Source organism: Eleutherodactylus coqui, chromosome 4 (genome assembly GCF_035609145.1).
Source record: "Eleutherodactylus coqui strain aEleCoq1 chromosome 4, aEleCoq1.hap1, whole genome shotgun sequence".
Lineage (NCBI taxonomy): Eukaryota > Metazoa > Chordata > Amphibia > Anura > Eleutherodactylidae > Eleutherodactylus > Eleutherodactylus coqui.
Window position 1 is genome coordinate 140,460,037 of NC_089840.1, and position 23,649 is coordinate 140,483,685.

At 47.7% G+C, this 23,649-nt stretch overlaps 2 protein-coding genes across 2 annotated transcripts in view; both read left to right on the forward strand.

Moving 5' to 3' along the window:
* LOC136625751 (C4b-binding protein alpha chain-like) overlaps window positions 1-23,649 on the forward strand; it is a 603,882-nt gene that overhangs the window by 332,619 nt on the left and 247,614 nt on the right. The gene's annotated exons all lie outside the window — the stretch shown is intronic.
* The window catches only part of LOC136625754 (membrane cofactor protein-like), a 74,624-nt gene continuing 53,352 nt past the window's right edge, over window positions 2,378-23,649 (forward strand). Inside the window, exons 1-3 of the mRNA XM_066600221.1 lie at window positions 2,378-2,467; window positions 19,413-19,501; window positions 20,991-21,182. Of these exons, the coding sequence (XP_066456318.1) occupies window positions 19,447-19,501; window positions 20,991-21,182 (247 nt within the window). The 5' untranslated portion in view covers window positions 2,378-2,467; window positions 19,413-19,446. The remainder of the gene's footprint in view (window positions 2,468-19,412; window positions 19,502-20,990; window positions 21,183-23,649) is intronic.

The following is a 23,649-nucleotide window of genomic DNA, read 5'->3' on the forward strand; positions in this document are numbered from 1 at the left end:
ACAAGATGTGATACAGGCAGGCATGGAGGCTCTAGTACCCTGTTGTACTGCCTGTAGCTTAGATACAAGATGTGATACGGATGTTTCGCGTCTCTGTCAAAATCGCATGTTGGCAAGCCAAGCTTCTTGGCCCAATATCGCACTCGCACCCTTCCATGAGGAACACCCCTAGCTCCCAATGGGCTCAAGAGCTGAAGGTGCTAGATGAAGCAAAAGTGCACGTCTGTGTAAAGGGCCCGTTGCTGAGCTGTAGCGCTGTGACATCAGGTACCCGGCTCCCCCTTTCCACCCACCAGCCTCGGCGCTCTGCCCTCTTTGCTGTCCTCCTCATGCTGTCTTTGCCCGCAGCGTATTATTGACAGTCCCCCCTAAGTTGCCCCCGTGGTGCCCTACACCTGTGTGCGGGGAGGCATGTCAGTCCGTGTCCCGCAACACTGTTGTCTCCCCGCAGTGACAGCCTGCAGTCTGGGGCCGCCAGCTGTCACACTGTGTCCGTCCCCCCCCCCCCCGCTGCCGCCGGCGACTTTTCAGTTCCATGTGGGGGGGGGGGGGGGGTTGCTTGTTGGGCAGTGGCGCTTAATGGCCGCTGTGACTAGAGAGTCAGAGGAGGCTGAAGGGCTCTGTGACTAGAGGGTGTACAGTTGATAAGAGATGCCACGGACGAGGCCGATAACCGCACGTTGCGCTGCACTGTAGTAACGAGTGATGTTCCTTGCCGTCTCTGCTGTCACCCATCCTGCATCCATCTGTGTTTCTGCTCACTGTTGACCACTAGTCGAGTACACAAAACGAAAGCTGGTCACGTGAGGGGAGGAGGCATATATCTATATTACTCCCCAAATGCACACCATTCGTAACCTGATTGGTTGTTTGGCTGCCATACTGATGCTGACTGCGGGCATATTAACTTTTTCCACCCCACTTCTGCCCTAATCAGCAATTGCAGCACCCTGATTGGTTGTTTGGGTTGGCTGGATGTGCATGAGGATAGAGTTACAGAGCTGTGCATGTGAAGCAGTGCTGAGCCGTCAGTGGCAGTGATCGGAGCGCGGTGCTCATGTTTATGCAGTACATATGGTGTGTTGTATGAATATGGTGCATATTAGCATGTGGTGCATATTAGTGTGTGGATATGTGTGTATGCAGATATGTGTGTTAGCCTACTGCATGGTGGTGTGCTAGCATGTGGTGTATGGGTTGCTTTTATACAGTACATGTGGTGTGGTTGCGTGTGTAGGCTGTGTGTGGTGTAGCCAGAGCATATAAGCGTGTGGTTCTCTGTGTATGTGTGGTGTACTAGCATGTGGTTGTGTGTATTCAGTATGTTGAAGTATGTGTAGGCTGTGTATGTGTTGTGCAAGTGTGTGCTGTTTATGCAGTACGTGTGTTGTGTAAATATGGCACATTTGTGTGCACGCGATTAGGGCATCTGCTTGAGCGGGTGTGTACATTAGCACGCACATTAGCATGCGTGTTTGCACGCACAGTGCATTAGCGTGTGGGGTGCATATTAGGGTGTGTGATGCGTGGAGTGCATATTAGGTTGTGGGGTGCCTGTTAGCGTGTGATTGTGGGTGTACGGGGTAATAGTCACCAGACGCTGACAGACACACACACACCCTAATATGCACCGTGCGCATGGTAATGTACACACGCTAAAGTGCGTGCACAAACACTCACTAATGTCACACACAAACACACGCGCTAATATGCACCGCGCGTGCTCAAACACATGCCCTAATATGCACCGCACGTGTTCAAACACATGCGCTAATATGCACCGCACGTGTTCAAACACATGCGCTAATATGCATCGGGCGCGCGCACACACACAAATATGTGCCATATTCACACAACACACGTACTGCATAAACAGGAGCACACACTTGCACAACACATACTTCAACATACTGAATACACACAAGCACATGCTAGTACACCACACATACCGCATACACACGACCACACATACACAAAGAACCACACTACATACACCCATGACCACATGTTAGCACACCATCACGCAGTAGCCTAACACGCATACCTGCATACACACATATCCACACTTTAATATGCGCCAGATAACACACCACGTGCTAATATTCACACAACTCACCATGTGTACTGCATAAACATGAGCCCCGAGCTCCGATCACTGCCACTGACGGCTCAGCACTGCTTCACCTGCACATCTCTGTAACTCTATCCTCGTGCACGCCAACCAATCCAAACAACCAATCAGGGTGCTGCAATTGCTGATTAGGGCAGAAGTGGGGTGGAAAAAGTTAATATGCGTGTGGGAGAGCAGAACGCTTCGTCATTGGTTACACGAGCTGAGGACAGGCCGTGGCGTGGGCGTGTCCTTGGGGCGTGGCCACAACTTCTACTGGTTACACGCCGCTCACAGCTGCGGTCAGCCGGGAAGTGTCACCCAGAGAGCGGGGAGTGGCGGTCAGCAGGAGCTCCGGTAATGTGCGGTATAGTGCGGGCTGCTGTATACTATATAGTAGGGTGCTGTACGGCATTCTATACCATGTTGAATATTGTACTATATAGAAGTTTGTTGTAAGCCGTTGTGTACTGTATAGTAGCGCTGTACTTAGTGCATTGTGCTATACTATGTAGTAGTGTGTTGTACGGCATTGTATGTAGCATTCATTATAGTGTATGGTGTGCTACACTGGGTTGGATGTTACAGTATATACTGTTGTGTACAGTATGCTCCATATTGTATAGTGGTGTACAACATTGTATGTGATGTATAGTAGTGTGCTGGGCATTCTATATGATACTGTATGGTGTACTAGGTTGGATGCTACACTCTATAGTAGTGTGCTGGGCATGCTATATGATACTGTATGGTGTACTAGGTTGGATACTACACTCTATAGTAGTGTGCTGGGCATTCTATATGATACTGTATGGTGTACTAGGTTGGATACTACACTTTATAATAGTGTGTTGTACAGCTTGCTATATGGTGTTGAACAACATTCTATACAATGTATAGAACCCTCTACAGTAGTGTACGGTATGTTACTCCACGGTGTATGCTATATCACGTAGTAGTGTGTTTTACAGTATACTACACAACGTATTAAGCCCTTCGTGACTGCACGTTTTTTTTTGTTTTTTTTTCTTTCCATTTCCGTTTTTTCCACCCCCACCCCCCCCCCCCCCCTTTTAAAAAATTGTAACTCCTTTATTTATCCATCGACTTGTATTTTTCAATGGTGCTATTTACTGTACCATATAATGTACTGAAAAAGTTTTTTAAAATTCTAAGTGGAGAGAAATGGAAAGCAAGGACATTCCACCATCTTTCGGTGCGTCCTGTTTCTACAGCGCACAAACTAACAAAAATGACACGATAACTTTATTCTTTGGGTCAGTACGATTGCTACGATACAAACTTGTATATATTATTTTTTTTGCTGTACTACTTATATATTTTTTTAAAGATATTTAATTTTTTTAAAATTATTTTCTGTCTCCATCTTCTGCGCACAATAACTTTTTTTTATTTTTCCGTTGATATAGTTGTGTGAGGGCTCATTTTGTGCGCTACGTCCTGTAGTTTGTTAGTAGCATTCTAGAATGCATAGGATTTTTTGATCACTTTTTATTAGATTTTTTTTTTCTTGGCAAAAGGGTAAGCAAAAAAGAGCATTTCTGACGTGTTTTTTTTTTTTTTTTTTTTTTTTTTTTCGGCCGACGTTCACTTTGTGCATCAAATAATGTGTTCCTTTTGATAGAACAGACTTTTACGGACGCAGTAATGCCAAATACGTGTATTTGTTTTATTTAGAATTTTTTTTATTATAAAATGGCAAAAGGGCTTTTTTTTTTTACTTTTATAACTTTTTTTACTTAATTTATAAAACTTTGTTGTTTTTACTTTTTTCTTTTAGTCCTCTTGGGGGACAACAACTAGCAATGCTTGGATCGCTTATGCAGTATGATGTAACGCCATAGCATTACATCATACTGCATTCTGACAGGCAGCCTATCAAGCCACCATTCGGGGATGGCTTGATAGGCATTCTGCTATGACAGCCCTGGGGCCTTTCAGAAGACCCCCAGCTGCCATGACACCTGCACGGCTTCCCTGAACATCGTTTGGGGGATTTAAATGCCACTGTCAGATTTGACAGCGGCATTTAAAGTGTTAAGAGTCTCGATCGGCTGCACGGACAAACTGGGCTGTTGCCCACAGGTGACAGCGCTGCTACCTTCCTCCATACATCGCAGATATCTCCCTCTATACACGTCCTGCAGTGGCAGGACGTAAAAATACAATAGGGTGGTCACTAACGCTGCTGTTACATATGTGAGCAAAAGCCAGCCATATACCTGCAGCAGGGTGAGTTGTCAGGAAAGAAGACCTACCTAATCTCTGCTTCCTATAGGGGGTAATGTGTGATAGCCCAGCTGTGTCAGTGATCCTCTGCCACTGTCATTGAACGGAGCATTCACAGCTGGGGCGGCTGGGAGGATGGAAGAGCTGGGGGATGTGGTCTTCAGGCTGTATAGCTGTACTGCTCTGTTATGTTGGTTTCACAACTGCTTGGAGGTTCTGTAAAAACTGCTTCACAAAAGACCAAAATGAATAATACCACTATACAAAGGACAAATAATACAGCCTCACAATGACCACCAACGTTATTGCTACTTAGTGGTTTAATACAATTAATATCTTGTTCAATAAAAACCACAGTACAAATACTATTACCCCGATACTGTGACCACATAGGGGTAGATAGGTCTGCAGAGCACTTGTGTAGAACTGATATAAGTATTTACAGTGCACATGCCTCCGGTGATCACAGGTGATGTCTTCTCTGATTGGAGTTGCTCAGTTTCAATTTTCTTCTCCATCTGGTCCAGATCACCATATAGGCTGCTTCTAGCCAAGACTCACCGATACAGAATTTAACACAGAGAAATCTATGGCTCCTTTTTCCACCTCGACACACAATTTGGGACAGGACAGTGTTTAATAATGCTCCACCCTGCCCTAGGTGACCCTACACAAGAATAGTGTCCCCTTAAGCAAGGGATATGGAGGACCACGGTATGCCAGACAGTCAGGGAATCTTCAGGCAACATGTTTCAGAGTTGGACTGACTTCTTTCTAAAGCCATACACAAGAAATGTAAAATCACAATGTCCATTTAGTACAAGTATTCAAAAGCCGAGGGAGACTCATCAGCGTATAACCTGAATAGACATTACAATAGGACAATCTTAAAACTATCTCACAGAGATCTAAAATAAAAAAAATCAAGGTTGACCATTAAAATAAATATGTAAAAATGCAAGTTATTTGCATATGTAAATGAGTTGGATATTAAACCTAGTGGAACTTGTGCTACTAAAGATCCATGCAAGATGGGAGTACAACCGAGTACTGACTGTAGCTCTAGTACATTGGTAGGAGAGAAGTGCAAATACATACAAATGTAAGTCTGAACATAAAAATCAGATGCATAAATATGACCCTATGGAATTAAAGCAATAGTAATCACACTAATTATGTCAATTAACTAAAAACTGTATACAATTCATAAACTGCAAAAATACATATTATCCTAAAATAAGTGTTAATAGTGAGACCAATATGAAAACCAGCTTCTGACATCAAAGGGGAAACTGTGGGAAATTACTAGCAGAGACACAACCAATAAACTGACCGGGATGAGCAAATAACGGATATTAATGACTAAACACTTGTTTTTAATAGTTTTGTTCAGCAAAAGTGTGTGAAGTTTGTGAATCCAGTAGGACTCCTTTTGTTGCAATTTGTGAAATCTATACGGACCTTGTGAGGATATTTGTTTGTGAGGAGTAACCGTTTATTTTTCTCTAATCTGCATCATGCATGGTGGTGATGATAATGTCTCCGCAGCGAGGAAAGGGTGGAATCGGGAGATGCTTTTGAGTTGCAGGTTACATGAGCGAGTAGGTGACTGAATAATGGGGAATGAAGGAAAGGTCGGAGTTAAGTATGACCCCCAAGACAGCAGGCGTGCTGCTGAGGAGTTATAGTGGGACTACAGACTGAGATGTAGATATCGGGTTTAGGTCAGTCAGTAAATGGCGGAAACACAAGAATTCCCAACATATTGTTAGAGACAGCGTACAGTAAGTGACTGGTGGTTTGTAGTAGCAAGGGTGTGATGTCAGGTGAAGAAGTATTGTCCGTGTAATGATGGTATCAAAACCCAAATCTACTGGTCGTTTGTCCAGTGTGGGTTGTGTAGATGGAAAAGAGGAGAGGGCTAAGGACCCGATCCTGAAGAACCCCAAGGGGAAGAGAAGTAAACTCCACGAATGAGACACTAAGAGCAGTCAGAGATGGTAGGAGGAAAACCCAAGGGAGTTGAGAATCCTTAAGGCCACATCCACATGGGTGATTTTTCTTGCGCAATTTCGTCACAATGCGACGGTGCTACAAATTGCATGTATGTAGAGCCCATGCCTTCCTATGAGTTCTTCCACACAAGCAGTGTTTTGTAGCCTGCTACATTGCGAGACTACAAAATTGCGGCATGCTCTATACAACAGCGATTTGCGTGTGTTTTTTGTTTTTTTTTCCCCCCTTCTAGCCCATGTTCCCTACGGAGCCTTACTTTTTGTCACATCGCACAGAAACGTGGTTTTTGGGCAATGCATCTTTTACAGTAGGCAATCCTACTGTAAAAGCACTAGATGCAGTAAAACAAAGAATCTTATCACCTAAGATGCACTATCCGGCTCCGGCGCGGGTCTTTTCTTCACCTCCAGCACCCGTCTACTGTCAGCCCTTCCTGGATTGGAGGATCAAAATCTCTGCCTCCAGGAAAGGCTGGCTGTAGTTTGTTCACAAGCGCAGTGGCTCAGCCAATCAGCCAGTGCTTGATGAACCAATCGCAGACATTCAATGGATGAATGGCTGTGATTGGTTCATCAAGCATCGGCTCTGATTGGCTGAGCCCCCAGCGCTCGTGGACCAACCACGGCTAGCCCTTCCCGGAGGCGGGGATTCTGATTTTCCAATTCAGGAAGGGTTGACAGAGACTGAAGACTTGTGCCGGAGGTGAAGAAGAAACCCACCAAGGAGCCGGACAGCACTGCTTAGGTGATGGATTTTTTATTTTTTTTTTACTGCAGCTAGGGCTTATGTTTCAAGATCTTTGGAGCAGATTTTACCTGAATGGTATGTTTTTCAACCAGAGGTTATAGTGGTGAGTACTCTTGGGCTGCCTTCACATGGGCAAAAAAAATCGCGCAAGACTTGGATGCACTTCTGGTGTGTTCATTATCTGTAAGGTACAGTATGGTCACACCATATGTAATGTTTTTTCTTTGGAATCCGCATATGGAAAATCCGCTTCATTTACAATAGTCTGTGTGGATGAGATTTTAAGAAATCTCAACCCAACCACATGGTGAGGAAGTGGTTTGGGTAGCATTTCCATACAGTAGGTTGTGGGATTTTTGCTGCAGAACCTCCTTAGGCCTCGTTCTAACGGGTGACACGGCATCGCCGCAAGAAAATTGCAGCAATATCGCATCGCTGGTCCGTGCGATATCGCTGCGGGTTCTTGCGGTGACACCGTGACATTGTAGCACTACACGTGAGGTTTTTCGAAAGGGGGAGGGGAGCTTGAAATATAAGCTTTACCCTGAAAATCAGCAGTATCTGAAGTATGCTTATTTTTTAATCCTTTTCTTCACCTAGATGCGCTGTTTATGGCTCCACTGCAGCTTGTCCCCGACACTGATCTTCTTCTCTTCTGGCCGGGGATTGAAAAATCCCTGCCTCCTGGAAGCGCTGTCCATGATTCGCTGACGCTTAGCCAATCACAGCCAGCACTCGATGAATGTCTGTGATTGGTTCATCGAGCGCTGGCTGTGATTGGCTAAACGCCAGCCAATCACAGCCAGCACTTCCAGGAGGCAGGGATTTTTCAATCCCCTGCCAGAAGAGAAGATGATAAGAGTCTGTGACCAGGAAGAAGACGTGGCCGGGCTGACAGCGCTTCTTAGGTGATGTGTGTGTATTTTTAATTTTTTTCCTGCAGTTAGGGCTTGGGGGGGGTATGGCTTTGACAGTTGGATTTCCTACTGTCAAAGTTGCATTGCGCCGCGTGAAAATCAATACAACAAAGAGGAAGGCTCCATAGGGAAACATGGGGCTACAAAACCTCACGAGTCGCGTGCATATAGCCGGACCCGCGAGGTTTTTGTGTCGGGTTGTCGCATGCAACAAAACATTGCATGTGTGAAGTAACCCACAGGAAAGCATGGGCTTCACAAACATGCGATTTGTAGCATTGTAGCGAGACAATCGCGAGCCTTGTTGCCAGTGTGAACAAGGCCTTAAAGGGGTTGTCCCGTGAAAGCAAGTGGGGTTAAAGGGGTTGTCCCGCGCCGGAACGGGTTTTTTTTTTTTTATTCAATAGGCCCCCCCGTTCGGCGCGAGACAAACCCGATGCATGTGTTAAAAAAAACAAAACGGATAGTACTTACCCGAATCCCGGCGCTGCGGCGACTTCTTCCTTACCTTGCTAAGATGGCCGCCGGGATCTTCACCCACGGTGGACCGCAGGTCTTCTCCCATGGTGCACCGTGGGCTCTGTGTGTTCCATTGCCGATTCCAGCCTCCTGATTGGCTGGAATCGGCACACGTGACGGGGTGGAGCTACGAGGAGCAGCTCTCCGGCACGAGCGGCCCCATTCACCAGGGAGAAGACCGGACTGCGCAAGCGCGTCTAATCGGGCGATTAGACGCTGAAATTAGACGGCACCATGGAGACGGGGACGCTAGCAACGGAACAGGTAAGTGAATAACTTCTGTATGGCTCATAATTAATGCACGATGTATATTACAAAGTGCATTAATATGGCCATACAGAAGTGTATACCCCCACTTGCTTTCGCGGGACAACCCCTTTAAGCACTTCTGTATGGCCATATTAATGCACTTTGTAATATACATCGTGCATTAAATATTGGCCATACAGAAGTTATACGCTTACCCCTCCGGCGCTGGCGTCCCCATCTCCATGGCGCCGACCGAAGCCTTTTTCTGCCTGGATTAGACGCGCTTGCGCAATCTGCCCTCTTCTGTCCGGCGTGCTCGCAGACCTGTGCGGCGTGAGCATGCCGGATCGGCTCCTTCAGCGGGACAGAAGAAGCAGACTGCGGAAGCGCGTCTAATCCAGGCAGAAGAAGGCTTCTGTCGGCGCCATGGAGACGGGGACGCCAGCACCGGAGGGGGTAAGTATATAACTTCTGTATGGCCAATATTTAATGCACGATGTATATTACAAAGTGCATTAATATGGCCATACAGAAGTGCTTAACCCCACTTACTATCACGGGACAACCCCTTTTAAACTCAAGCAGAAAACTGGGACAGTCTTATATTAACCAGTCCTATTCAGCTTTCTGTTGTTTTTTGGCTCCAAGTCTACATTGCTTTCCTTACTCTTAGAACATGTTCACACATTTGCTGCTGAATGGCTGCAGCAGATCCGTAGCTGAAAGTCTGTATCACAACCCATACCATTTGGTGTGAGTTTTGGTGTGTTGTTCAGTTTTTTTTTTGCAGAATGTGGATGTGATATTCAAAATCTCATCCACTTTGCTGCTACTGTAAATGTTGTGGATTTTCTCTCACGGAAGTCCACACGGAAAATCTGTAGCAAATCCGTCACGTCTTAACCAGGCCATAAAGTACATTTACACGGAGAAACGTTTGTTTAGAAAAGTTGTTGAAGTGTACGAAGGAGTCAGTCCTTTATTTGCCTTTACTAACTGGTGATTATTCATTAGTTTGCAGAGAAGGAGGGGAAATTCCTTGCAAATTAATTTGCAAGGCGTTGAAATATAAACAACTGTGACTTGACAGCAGACGAGTTTGGATCAACCAGTATCCCGAGCAAAGGTATCTTTACCCATCTGTGCTCTGGCCAATCTGTTAATTCCCCCCAGGCCAGTCCCACACAACCAGATTAGAATCGCGGATTCTGTGATCGGCGTCTGCCACTGCCGCCGACCCCATTGAAAACAATGGTCGATCTAGCAAACAGATAAAACGTGCTGTGTTTCCCACATCGCTAATGTAAGTGAACCCATTCAAAAGAATGGGTTTCATATTTGAGTGTCTCACAGCGCAAGTTAGCTTGAGACCATCTGTTCAGGGACAGCAAGTTAAGTGCTCCAGGCCTGCGGAGAGCTCTGCAGCAATCTGTAATGTCTTCTGCAGCAAGCTTTGATTTCTATGACAAAACTGCAGTATGTTTGCAGTTGTATTGCCAAAAATCTCTGCTGCAAATGGAGATATTAGAGCTGGTGGAGACAGGGAGGTTTGCCTGAGGCCCAAGGAGAGCGTTTCTAGAAGTTATTACTGTGACATCACAGAGATGGATGTGGTGCTATCTATCCCTCAGTGCTTGGGATATTCTATTTGTATGAGACATTGAGACCTTTTATACAAATTAATGTAATCTGGAAATCGCTTATAATAACTTCTATTCAAATGTGCCACAGTGTCCATTTACACAGGTGGCTCGTCTTCTAGACCGTACCAAGTTATAGGTTTTAATGGATTTCATCAATCTAAATTAGTTCTTCACTGGAAGAAAAATGGTGTCCACATAGTTCTAATGCAACATTTTTGTCCGTCCTGTGCACAGTCATTGGCTTTCTTCTAAGACTTTCTTTTAAGTCTCCTTACCTTATTCTTGGTTGAAAGTAGACTGAACTGTTAGGCTGGGTTCACAGGGGCACACCGGATTACAGCACATGCCCAAAAAGGGTTTATAGATGTCGTATGTGTTGGTGGTGCCCTACCTCCTCCTTTTTTCTTTTTGTCCGTCTAGCACCCAACAGAATTGCTGAAAGTCTGGGTCCTCCTTTTTAGGGTTGATGCTCCAAATGGGCAGGGCATATGGGGAACACAAGACACACTCCATTTTTAAAAATCCTTAGGCTGGCTGCACAAAGGGCGAGTGGGATCCCGCAGCGTAATCCAACTGTGAAGACGGTTGGCGACCCCACGTATTTGAATTATCTGTGATGTGGATGACTGCGGAGGTTCACACAGTCATGTGCAGTACAGATTTTCTTTTTTCCATTAAACATTTGTATTTCCTGCGCCGTCGCTCAGCGTCTGACGGCCTCTGTTGACTTCAAACAGTGAAAGTACATGCCTTTCAATATGTGCGATTTGCTGCAGATCCTCCAAGCGGACACCCACAATAGGAATCCGGCCGTGTGAAGCCAGCCTTAATAAAAGTCCTCTTTTGATTTGGGGGTCATTCTTTGACCAGCAGCATCATGTTTAGTAGTTGCTTTATACTTTATTTCCAAAATCTGGGTATTGTGGGCTTTGATTGTGTTGTAACCTCATCCTTTGTTACACAACCGGGTTTATTCTACTGTTCTTAATGAGCCGAACCCTCTTTTAGAACAGTATTTGGTACAGCCTTACCTTAACATTGGCTCCTTAAGTCTCTGCACGCAATGTTTGCTTTTTAGCTAGTGTACAAAATGGGAAAGTCTCATAAGACGAGAAGAACTGAATGACAGATGTAACATGTGCTGTAGGTCCCATTGTAGTTTAAAAAGGAAAAACTTGCAGAGCTTGCTGGGTGGGCCGGCGGCACAGTTTTATTTTTTTTCCCTTTGTTTTTTTTAATGCGTATATAACTTCACTGCAGACTTCCGTCTCACTGTTGGACTACAAGTAAAACCCTGTGTGTATTCTGATCTTACAGCCCTGTGATCTTCATTTTTATACTTTTTTTTTTTTTTTTAATTTCTATTCTTTTTTCTTTATGACTTTTGGTCCTCATGTTCACGACCTGATTGGATTGCACCTGCGAAATCTCGCAGCGGAATCAGAACCGGCGCCCCCCAGTGGGTAAACCCAATAATAACAATACCCGAACATGACACGTGGTGAGTCGCAGACGGCGGCGCATTAGTGAATACCGGAAGGGGCCGTGGCTCCCCTGCCGGTATTCACTCAGCTGTGCTGATCCCGGCACATACTGTGACGTCAGTGTGCAGCCAGGATCCTTATTCCCTCTCCCCTGACATCTCCTCTTAGATTCCGCAAGAGCAGGGGGAGGACGCATCCAGCAGCACACACTGACGACACAGTGTGCACCTGGAATCTAAGCAGAAGAGGAGCGGCACTTCCACGAGGAGGAGGGGGTAAGTATAGGGTTTCCAGGGGGTCACTATTGCCGCTGGGGGGGCGTGGGGTGTCACGGTCGCCGCTGGGGGGGCGTGGGGTGTCACGGTCGCCGCTGGGGGGGCGTGGGGTGTCACGGTCGCCGCTGGGGGGGCGTGGGGTGTCACGGTCGCCGCTGGGGGGGCGTGGGGTGTCACGGTCGCCGCTGGGGGGGCGTGGGGTGTCACGGTCGCCGCTGGGGGGGCGTGGGGTGTCACGGTCGCCGCTGGGGGGGCGTGGGGTGTCACGGTCGCCGCTGGGGGGGCGTGGGGTGTCACGGTCGCCGCTGGGGGGGCGTGGGGTGTCACGGTCGCCGCTGGGGGGGCGTGGGGTGTCACGGTCGCCGCTGGGGGGGCGTGGGGTGTCACGGTCGCCGCTGGGGGGGCGTGGGGTGTCACGGTCGCCGCTGGGGGGGCGTGGGGTGTCACGGTCGCCGCTGGGGGGGCGTGGGGTGTCACGGTCGCCGCTGGGGGGGCGTGGGGTGTCACGGTCGCCGCTGGGGGGGCGTGGGGTGTCACGGTCGCCGCTGGGGGGGCGTGGGGTGTCACGGTCGCCGCTGGGGGGGCGTGGGGTGTCACGGTCGCCGCTGGGGGGGCGTGGGGTGTCACGGTCGCCGCTGGGGGGGCGTGGGGTGTCACGGTCGCCGCTGGGGGGGCGTGGGGTGTCACGGTCGCCGCTGGGGGGGCGTGGGGTGTCACGGTCGCCGCTGGGGGGGCGTGGGGTGTCACGGTCGCCGCTGGGGGGGCGTGGGGTGTCACGGTCGCCGCTGGGGGGGCGTGGGGTGTCACGGTCGCCGCTGGGGGGGCGTGGGGTGTCACGGTCGCCGCTGGGGGGGCGTGGGGTGTCACGGTCGCCGCTGGGGGGGCGTGGGGTGTCACGGTCGCCGCTGGGGGGGCGTGGGGTGTCACGGTCGCCGCTGGGGGGGCGTGGGGTGTCACGGTCGCCGCTGGGGGGGCGTGGGGTGTCACGGTCGCCGCTGGGGGGGCGTGGGGTGTCACGGTCGCCGCTGGGGGGGCGTGGGGTGTCACGGTCGCCGCTGGGGGGGCGTGGGGTGTCACGGTCGCCGCTGGGGGGGCGTGGGGTGTCACGGTCGCCGCTGGGGGGGCGTGGGGTGTCACGGTCGCCGCTGGGGGGGCGTGGGGTGTCACGGTCGCCGCTGGGGGGGCGTGGGGTGTCACGGTCGCCGCTGGGGGGGCGTGGGGTGTCACGGTCGCCGCTGGGCGGGCGTGGGGTGTCACGGTCGCCGCTGGGCGGGCGTGGGGTGTCACGGTCGCCGCTGGAAGGGGGGGGGTCGTCATCGCCGCTGGAAGAAGGGGGGGGGGGTCACTATCGCCGCTGGAAGAAGGGGGGGGGGGGTCACTATCGCCGCTGGAAGAAGGGGGGGGGGGGTCACTATCGCCGCTGGAAGAAGGGGGGGGGGTCACTATCGCCGCTGGAAGAAGGGGGGGGGGGTCACTATCGCCGCTGGAAGAAGGGGGGGGGGTCACTATCGCCGCTGGAAGAAGGGGGGGGTCACTATCGCCGCTGGAAGAAGGGGGGGGGGGTCACTATCGCCGCTGAAAGAAGGGGGGGGGTCACTATCGCCGCTGGAAGAAGGGGGGGGGGGGGTCACTATCGCCGCTGGAAGAAGGGGGGGGGGGGGTCACTATCGCCGCTGGAAGAAGGGGGGGGGGGGTCACTATCGCCGCTGGAAGAAGGGGGGGGGGTCACTATCGCCGCTGGAAGAAGGGGGGGGGGGGTCACTATCGCCGCTGGAAGAAGGGGGGGGGGGGTCACTATCGCCGCTGGAAGAAGGGGGGGGGGGGTCACTATCGCCGCTGGAAGAAGGGGGGGGGGGGGGTCACTATCGCCGCTGGAAGAAGGGGGGGGGGTCACTATCGCCGCTGGAAGAGGGGGGGGGGTCACTATCGCCGCTGGAAGAGGGGGGGGTCACTATCGCCGCTGGAAGAGGGGGGGGGTCACTATCGCCGCTGGAAGGAGGGGGGGGTCACTATCGCCGCTGGAAGAAGGGGGGGGGGGGTCACTATCGCCGCTGGAAGAAGGGGGGGGGGGGGGGTCACTATCGCCGCTGGAAGAAGGGGGGGGGGGTCACTATCGCCGCTGGAAGGGGGGGGCGCGACGTGGGGTGTCACTATCGCCGCTGGGGGGGGGGCGCGCCGTGGGGTGTCACTATCGCCGCTGGGGGAGCCCCTGTTACAGCTGGGGTATGTTTACATGTGGTGGAAATTACCATGGCAAACTCTACAGCATTTCCGCATCCAAAAACAGTCAAAGGGCGCCTGCAATCCTATGCAGACGGCCGCATGTCCTATCCGCTGCCAGATGCGACCCGCCCGTCTGCAGGCGGGGGGGGGGGGTCACTATCGCCGCTGGAAGAAGGGGGGGGGGGGGGTCACTATCGCCGCTGGAAGAAGGGGGGGGGGTCACTATCGCCGCTGGAAGAGGGGGGGGGGTCACTATCGCCGCTGGAAGAGGGGGGGGGTCACTATCGCCGCTGGAAGAGGGGGGGGGTCACTATCGCCGCTGGAAGGAGGGGGGGGGTCACTATCGCCGCTGGAAGAAGGGGGGGGGGGTCACTATCGCCGCTGGAAGAAGGGGGGGGGGGGGGTCACTATCGCCGCTGGAAGAAGGGGGGGGGGGGTCACTATCGCCGCTGGAAGAAGGGGGGGGGTCACTATCGCCGCTGGAAGAAGGGGGGGGGGGTCACTATCGCCGCTGGAAGGGGGGGGCGCGACGTGGGGTGTCACTATCGCCGCTGGGGGGGGGGCGCGCCGTGGGGTGTCACTATCGCCGCTGGGGGAGCCCCTGTTACAGCTGGGGTATGTTTACATGTGGTGGAAATTACCATGGCAAACTCTACAGCATTTCCGCATCCAAAAACAGTCAAAGGGCGCCTGCAATCCTATGCAGACGGCCGCATGTCCTATCCGCTGCCAGATGCGACCCGCCCGTCTGCAGGCGGCCAAAATCTGCACGCTGTCTATTTTGAAACGGCACTGTCCTTTTTAGAACAATGGAGGTAAAATCATGTGTTGTGATAAGCCCCACCCCCTGACAATGTTGGCACTTTGCAATAAATAAGTGGGGTTTGGGTTGCAGTTTGGGCACTCGGTCTCTAAAAGGTTTGCCTAGGCTAATCTTGACTTCGGATTTGGTGCTATTTCATGTAAATAACCTGTTTTACTTCCAGTAGCAAAATCTTATCAGTTATCAGTCTAATTTACAGGGGTTTTCCGATGACACAAAATTGTTTCACAACTTGTTGCTGACCAGGACATGTGACTGCTGCAGCCAATCACTAGTCACAACAAGACCTTCTATATGCATGCGGTGGTTGTCTGTAGCAGTCACATGTCCTGGTCAGCAGCACCCACGAATGGCAGACTAGTAGTGAAACACTTTTATGTAATGGGAAACCCCCTTTGTATGTGACTTCTCCAACATCATGTCCACAAACGTAAAGTTGCAGAGCTGCTCCAGTGCTGAGGAGGCATATTGCAGGGTTCATATGCGTCATGGAAAACCTGGAATTTGATGAGTCATGGAATTTTCTGATTTGCCATGGATTTATTTTCTGAGTAATAATAATTTCTGAGATTCTTTGTGTGTTTTTAGATCTGTTTGTCCAAAACAATTTCTTTATTCCATTACGATCCAGTATTGTGTTTAACACTACAGGCCAAAGTAATAAAGAAATTGTGTTGGATAAACAGAACTAAAAACACAAGAATCTCAATATTCAGTCTTCAAAAATTTGAAGTGCATTGAAGTTTTTGTTCTCAGCTGGCCTCTCATGGTTGGGGATTTAGCAGGGTGCGTCCTTTATTTTTATTTTTTGTCTATTAGAAAAAAACAAGGGTGCCTTTACACTTGTGTGAAAATTGCACATTTGAGCGACGCGAGAGTGAGGGGAAGTGGAGAATTATGAAACCAATGATTTTCAATAGTTTCCTTCACATTTGCGATGTTGCAAAAAAAAAAAATCACGGCATGCCCTATCTTTCTGCATTTTGCTTTTTTTTTTTTTTCATGTGATGCACTTTTATCATTAGAAAGTCCTATTGACTTTCGCGCTAAAAAATTGTGGCAAAATCGTTTTGAGAATGGCAAGTGTCAGCCGTGTTTTTGTGAGGAAAAAGCAGTTATGACGCTCAAAAATCGCGGGGAAAAAGTTGCGATTTTGCCACTATTTTCACTCTATATCTTGATCGCCAGTGTGAAGGAACCCTAAACCTTTTTATTGCGTGTATTTCGAGTTCCGCGAGTGTCATTGACAATCAAGTTTTGTCATGGAAAAAGCTTTTGGGAAAACCCGTATGTACCCCGGCTTGTCACCATACACTTCCCCACCATATCGAAAGACAAGGTATGTGCATCTGACATGAACATACAGCGTGCAACTTTTTGATGAGTTTGTTGCATGAAAGCTTGGTACTTGGAATAAAAGTTGCATATGAGAAGTCTCCCTGTATTTCCTTTTTTTGGTTTTGATAATTAAAGTAAATCTGTCCTCTTGACTAATGTGTCATTTTCTGTGATTTTAGCCATAAAAGTTGGCAAGGGTCACATGTACCGAAACGTTCATTAGTAGCTCTACAGCCAGAAACTATATCAATCCATTTTGCGAAGCCTGGTCTTATTCACATGTGTTTTAATGAACCAGCATCGATTATTGTATGGAAACTTTGAGAGCTGAAGATATTCTTTATATCAGTTTAACCCCTTCAGGACCAAGCATGGTAAAAATACGGCGCTTGGTCCTGGGCTTTAAGCCTGCCTGATGGCAATAATATGGCACAGGATTAAAGCCTCTGCTCCTGCAATCCAGCAGGAGCAGGTCGAGTCCTCAGCTGTCAGACACAGTAGAGGACCCAAAGGAGAAGCGATTATTTTATTTATTTTTTAACTGCTTCTGCTTTCTCCCTTCCAGGGGGCATATCACTTAATGAGCACTATGTACTGAGAAGTGAAATTAGTACTTTCACTATGTGACCTGCCGGCTGCCCCCCTGTTATAGCAGAGCTGCAGAGTCCTAGCAGACCCTGTTCAACTGTTAGTAACTTGTCACTATAGGGGAATATGTTACCCAGTAACTGGGGATCCTATGGATATGGCTCCTACCAATGCCCCAGCTATAGCGGAAAAGTATAAAAATGACAATGTGAATGACCCCCCCCCCCCCCCCCCCCAGAGGTGTTATAGGATGTCATGGGGGTCATAGATGAATAAAATAAGTTACAAAAATAAGTAAAAAAAAAAAATTAAATAAAGCAAAAATACATAAAGAAAATGACCCGCCAATGAAAACCGTCACCATATGTGCCCTGTAATCCAAAATCATACATATTATATATCAAAACGTCCAAAACAAGATGAGGAAAGAAGAGTGTGAGAAAAGCTCCTTGTGCTTTCTTCAATGATTAAAGGGGTTGTCCCGCGCCGAAACGGGGTTTTTTTTTTTTTCAATAGGCCCCCCGTTCGGCGCGAGACAAACCCAATGCATGTGTTTAAAAAAAAAAAAAACGTTTAGTACTTACCCGAATCCCACCTGCACCCCTCGTCCAAGTTGGCGTTGAATCATATAACCTTTATCCACAATCAAGGAACGACCGGGGAGACATCTGGAACCGGGAAAGTCTCTCTGGATCACCAGAAGCTTTGGTTTGCATACCTACAAGTAACGAGAAAAAAGCCACTCCGCGCTCTTTTGGGACTTTGGTACACTTTTCAGATATTAACAGCAACCCGTATGCTGGTAGGCTTCTTTGTTCCAAATTGCCATGCATATGCTTGAAAAGGGCACAATGTGTGATAACGGTATGCGTGGCAATTTAGAATAAAGCTTACCAGCACACGGGTTGCTGTTAGGTGCACTTTTCAGATATTAAGTCCTAAAAGAGCGCGAAGTGGCTTTTTTTTTCTCATTACTTGTGGATATTCAAAACAAGATGAGGAACCCATTCCTGCACTTTATTTTAGCTTAAATGTACTAAAAAAACAAAAAAAACTATAAATGTTAATCAAATTTATTTGGGGTGAAAAGCTAAAAAAATTGAACGACGGGGAAATGTCTGTGAAAAGATATACAGAAAGAGCCCTATATGTTACGGGGAAAAAAATTAAGCAAAAATAATTTTGGTAGCGGAAAGAAAAAAAATAGGTAAGTAAAATCCATAAAAAGTGCCTGGTCCTTTAGGACTCAGAGTTTGGTACTTAAAGAGTTAAGGATTGTTTCTGGATCTTGCACTGGCCACCTATATTATTGATAGTGTGCAGAAATTTTTGGTAGTGACCCTTTAAGTCTTGGGGCTTTTCCAAACTAAATGGTCATGTTGTGCCACGTTGCCAAATGTTTGCAAATTCACAGCTATACTGTGATATTTCGCCACAATTTCATAAAAACGGACAAAATCCAGTACACAACTGCATGGCATGTGAATATAGGCCAAGTTCACATCTGCTCTAGAGCCTCTGTTCGGAGGTTCCATCACAGATCTGGCACAAAATACTAAAGGAATAGAGCTGCCGGCATCTGAGCAGAAACTAAATGAACCCATTCTAGCAAATGGCATCCGTTCATCGCTGTTTGGTTCCATCAGAGGACTAATCCATTTGGCCAGAGGATTCCACTTTCCTACTCCCTAAACGGGAGCAGGGAAGGGGAAATTTCTCCATGTTTAAATACCATTCTGTTAGTCGCTGACCATTGTTCAAGCTCGTCCAGATGTTTTTTAAATCCTCTCTTCTGTAGTGTTTACTATCACTCCTAGCTTTGTGTCTTCGGCAAATCGATTCCATGTCGAGGAGTTTGGCAACAAAAGTGTTTTACCGCTTAGTTTTGTGCGTGTTTTTTAAATTTTAAATTTTTTTTTTTATATAAGGGGGGCCAATGGAGAACAAATGCAGCAGTATATCATTTTGGACATCCATCAAGGTGTACCTTGGGAATATATCACAATGTATACGCTTGTTAGCAAGTAATATAGCATCCATTACTTTTCCTATAGGATTTAAAAGGGGTTCTAAGGATTTTAGCATAGTAACATAATGTCAAACTCCTGGATTACCTGTTTTAATAATTTTTAGCCCAGACCATCAGAGAAAGGGGGAGTAAATGTGTAGGAACTATTCTGTATCAAGAAAACCATATTTATTTTAACACCATTGTTTTTATTTTTAATAGTATTTCTGCGCTTCTTTGTTATCACGGAATCTCCATGGAATATTACTGGATCATCTTAATGCTGCCTGCCTTCTTCCATACCAGCCATGGTAAGTTAAGCCTTATAATTTTGCTGTACTTAATGTAAAGAATGTATAGCCAGTAGAATTACTTTATTTAATAAAATGATTTTACATTTTGAATGAATGGGCGCCAATCTCAGGAGTGACTTTATAGTTCCTGAATGTCTCTTACAGATATGGAGTTCATTTAAGTGAATGCGGTCCTGCTGGGAGTGTAGGGGGCACAATGCTAAGTCAGCACTATAGAATGCATAAGGAACTGAACAGAGTGCTACAGCCCATTCCTTTCGGGGGTGTGGGGAGGGAACCTGTTACTCAAGGCCCCCGCAAATCATAAAGTGATTAGAACAGTTATTAGCAATAAGGCATCAATGTTTGAGCTAGGGGGTAAACCCCTCTAATCTTGCTCAAAACTGTGTTCCCATGCATGCAGCATTGTTTTCACTTAACCCCTTGAGTGGCACGCCCGGAAAATTTCCGGGGCCGAGCTCCACTGCTCATAGCGATACTGCCCGGAAGATTTCCGGGCTATATATCACTATGGGAGCTGCAGAGCACAATGCCACAAGCTGTGACAGTGTGCTCTGCCTGCACAGACCCACACAGAGCAGTGCAAGGGCTTTGAAAAACCAGCAGAAGATATTGCAGACATGCCGATATGCCGGCAATATCTCCTGCTTTGTTTACAGGTTGCCATAGAGACCATCGGCTTGTCAGAAGCAAGCCGATGGTCTCTGTGGCAGGGAGAGCTAGTTGTTAGCTGTCAGAGGACAGCTAGGTACTAGCTCTAACAGCAGAGATCAGAGAAAACCTCTGATCTCTGCTGTGTTAACCCCTTACATGCTGCAGTCTATGTGACTGCAGCATGTAAAGGGCTGTCACTGCAGCATGTAAAGGGCTGTCACCATCGGACCCCCAGAATGTGATCAGGGGTCCTGATGGGTCCCTGTGGAAGTCCCCTATAGGGACAAAAAAAAATAAAATAAAAAAAAATAAATAAAAAAATAAAGTAAAAAAATAAAAAAAACACTTGTCTCCCTTTACTTTGTAAAAAATCAAAAATACAATCACACATGTGGTATCCATGCGTCGTAATGACCCAGAGAAGGAAGTTAATACATTATTTAACCCCTTAATGACATGGCCCCTTTTTTTCTTTTTTCCCCATTTCTTTTTTTCCTCCCCCCTGTTTAAAAAATCACAACTTGTCCCGCAAAAAACAAGCCCTCATATGGCCATGTCAATGGAAAAATGAAAAAGTTATGGCTCTTGAGACGCAACTGCAAAACTAGTTGAAATTCAATGATTAGACCATTTTAAAAAACCTGCCCTGGTGGGCACGACAGGGTGATAGGAAACCTGCCACTCAAGGGGTTAAGACCAAACCTCTTTGCAGAACCTATTACAAGTTAGTGGGATCTGTCAGATGCCAATGGTGTCCATTGTGTGAGAACCTGGCAGTCTTTTTCTGGGGTTTTTAACTGTATTTTTAATTTTGTCATGCTCTTGTTATCAGGTAACTGTGGTGCGCCTCCCAGATTGGACTTTGCTGAACTGAATGCAGAATTCATTGACAAAGACAATTTTTCTGTTGGTGAAACTGTAACCTATGGGTGCCAGCCTGGATTTAGTCGAGATCCTAAAGTCTCAAATATTGTTACTTGCTTAAATGACTCGACATGGTCTACTACCGGAATATTCTGCATACGTGAGTCTTCATTAAGCATTGGTTCTCTTTATTATCACTAAAGGAAGCCTTTTTACACAAAGGGTAAATGCACACAGACGGAAATTCCACAGCGGTATTTCCTGCAGAATTTCCGCCCGTGCACACTGCCATGGGATTGCATTAGTTTATGCAATCCTATGCAGACGGCCAGGATTTGACCGCGTGAAAACTCACACGGTAAGCAAATCGCAGCATGTCCTATTTCTGTGCGAGCGTCACTGCTAACGCACTGGCTCTGCTCTGCGCAAATGCGGCTGGGCGGCAGTCTACACACAACAGAGCAGAGGAGGAGATGCCGCAGGAGGTGACCCGCGGGTCACTGCTGGGGTACGGGTCACATCCCGCTGTGAGAATTCTTGCAGCGAGATCCAACCCGGCCGTCTGCTTGAGCCCTAATACAGAAACCATCCTAATTATGTAGCAATAAATTTTCAATACATCTGTATTCTATCTGTTCTCAGCGCCTCTAACCACTCCAGGTAGGTGATGGCTTCATGTGGCAGATATTTTCCACTGCAATTTTGCTACAAATACCAGATAAATCTACATGTTAGGCCGCCTGCAGACGGGCGGGTCGGATCCGGCGGCGAGAATTCTCTCCGCGGGACCTGACCCGAGCGCCTGCAGGGAGGAGCGCGTACTCACCCGCGCCCGGCAGCCCCGGCTTTCATGTGCCGGCTGCCAGGCCGCCGGCGCATGCGCAGACCGGAGTCGGCGGCCGGGTGAGTGACATTTCTGTGCGAGGCTCTGCGAGCCCCGCACAGAAATAGGACATGCCGCGGTTTGTTTGCTGCGCGACATTTCGCGGTCGTCTGCATAGGAGTGCGTATTGTAATGCACTCCTATGCAGGCTTTCAGTGGCGGAAATCCCGCGGCGGGATTTCCGCCCGTGTGCAGGCGGCCTTATTTTGATGGATTTCACCAAATTCATTGCAAAAGGTGAACATTTACGACTTTTTGGCAACCTAATGAGCTTGCTGTAGATTTTTAAGTCCATAATATTATCTTTTTTTTTTTTTTCTGCACTGTGAATGTTTTGTCAACCCCCATCGACTCGTATTACACTGCAAATTCCCAGTGATGTGTGGTGTTCCAGGTGTACGAGACCTATAATTATAGACAAATTGTTTTTATTTATTTTTTTCCGCAATAGTGTAAGTGAAAATAAGACCCTTTCTAATATCGTATTAGAGGAAGATGTCTTTCTTGACTTTCCCTGCTTCCTACACTGATGACTCACTTTCAGTTTACTAATAAAATTCATAAACTGAGTGATCAGGTTACAATTATAGCCTATAGAATGCTTGAGAGAGGGGAGGAGGAGGAGTTAGAGTCCCAGACGATAGCACTACTTCTATGGTCTCGCCACAGTTCTGGATTTACATCTACTCTGCTCAATACTGTTGTATGATGACCTCTATGCTGCTGGTGGTGTGCTACAGAGAGATGGTGGAGCAGGATCTCCTTTGTGTCGTGCATGGGACATCATAGCAGCTGGTTTCTGCTAATTCTTTAGCTAAGTTTAAGGAAAACTGAAAATGAAAGCGGAACATGCCGTGGGTAGAACTGGTCGAACATGAAGGCTACAAGTCATATAATGGCCAGAAAGACCAATACAAGATAAAGTGTGCACTTTTGGATCAAATTTGGATTTCTGCTTTGATTGCGAATAGTGGTCTGATTATAGACAAACCATCTAATGGAACTAACACACAAACTGTTGTACCATTCATGTCTCTTATGCCACTCTCACACAAGCGTTTGTAAAACATTCAACAGTGTATTTAACGCACCCCATTATTGTAATTGGTGATGAGGTGCGATAAAAATTAAACGCACTAAAATAGAATAGAACGTGTTCAAACATTTATCTGAGAAGCCCCATTGAAATCAATAGAGGTATTTTACAGCATTAATAGCGGGCATTTGAGAGTGGTCTAAAGAGGACTGTAATGTCATAATGTCTGCAGGTCTAGCTGCATAGCTTTGCAGCTGCAGCCTCACTGATTCCAATAAACATCTTTTTCCTCTGCTTCGTCCTGCACCCCCACCCCTTACCCAATGCAGGCTCTTTTTCTTTTAGTATCAATGTGTCAGGTTAACAGTTCCCACTGCTCACTGCCAATTACTTTTCACTGACGGTGGGTGACCGCAGTAGAAACTGCCCATTTGACAAAGTCACAACTGCGATATATGTATGTGTGTAAAAAAAAAAAAAAATCTACCATACCATCAGTTCTCTGAGCTCAAAGCCATTCAATGATCCTCCGATCCTTTCTCCTATCATCCTTGGATAAGCCACAATCTTCCTTGTACAGGAAGACGAAAGTTCTTTTAAGGGTCAGAAACTCATTTTTATATGGTGGTGGTTCAACAGAAATCCTTGGCATGGAATACCCTGGTGACAAAACCTGTTTGTGATCCATATAGATGCCAGCAGCAGGGC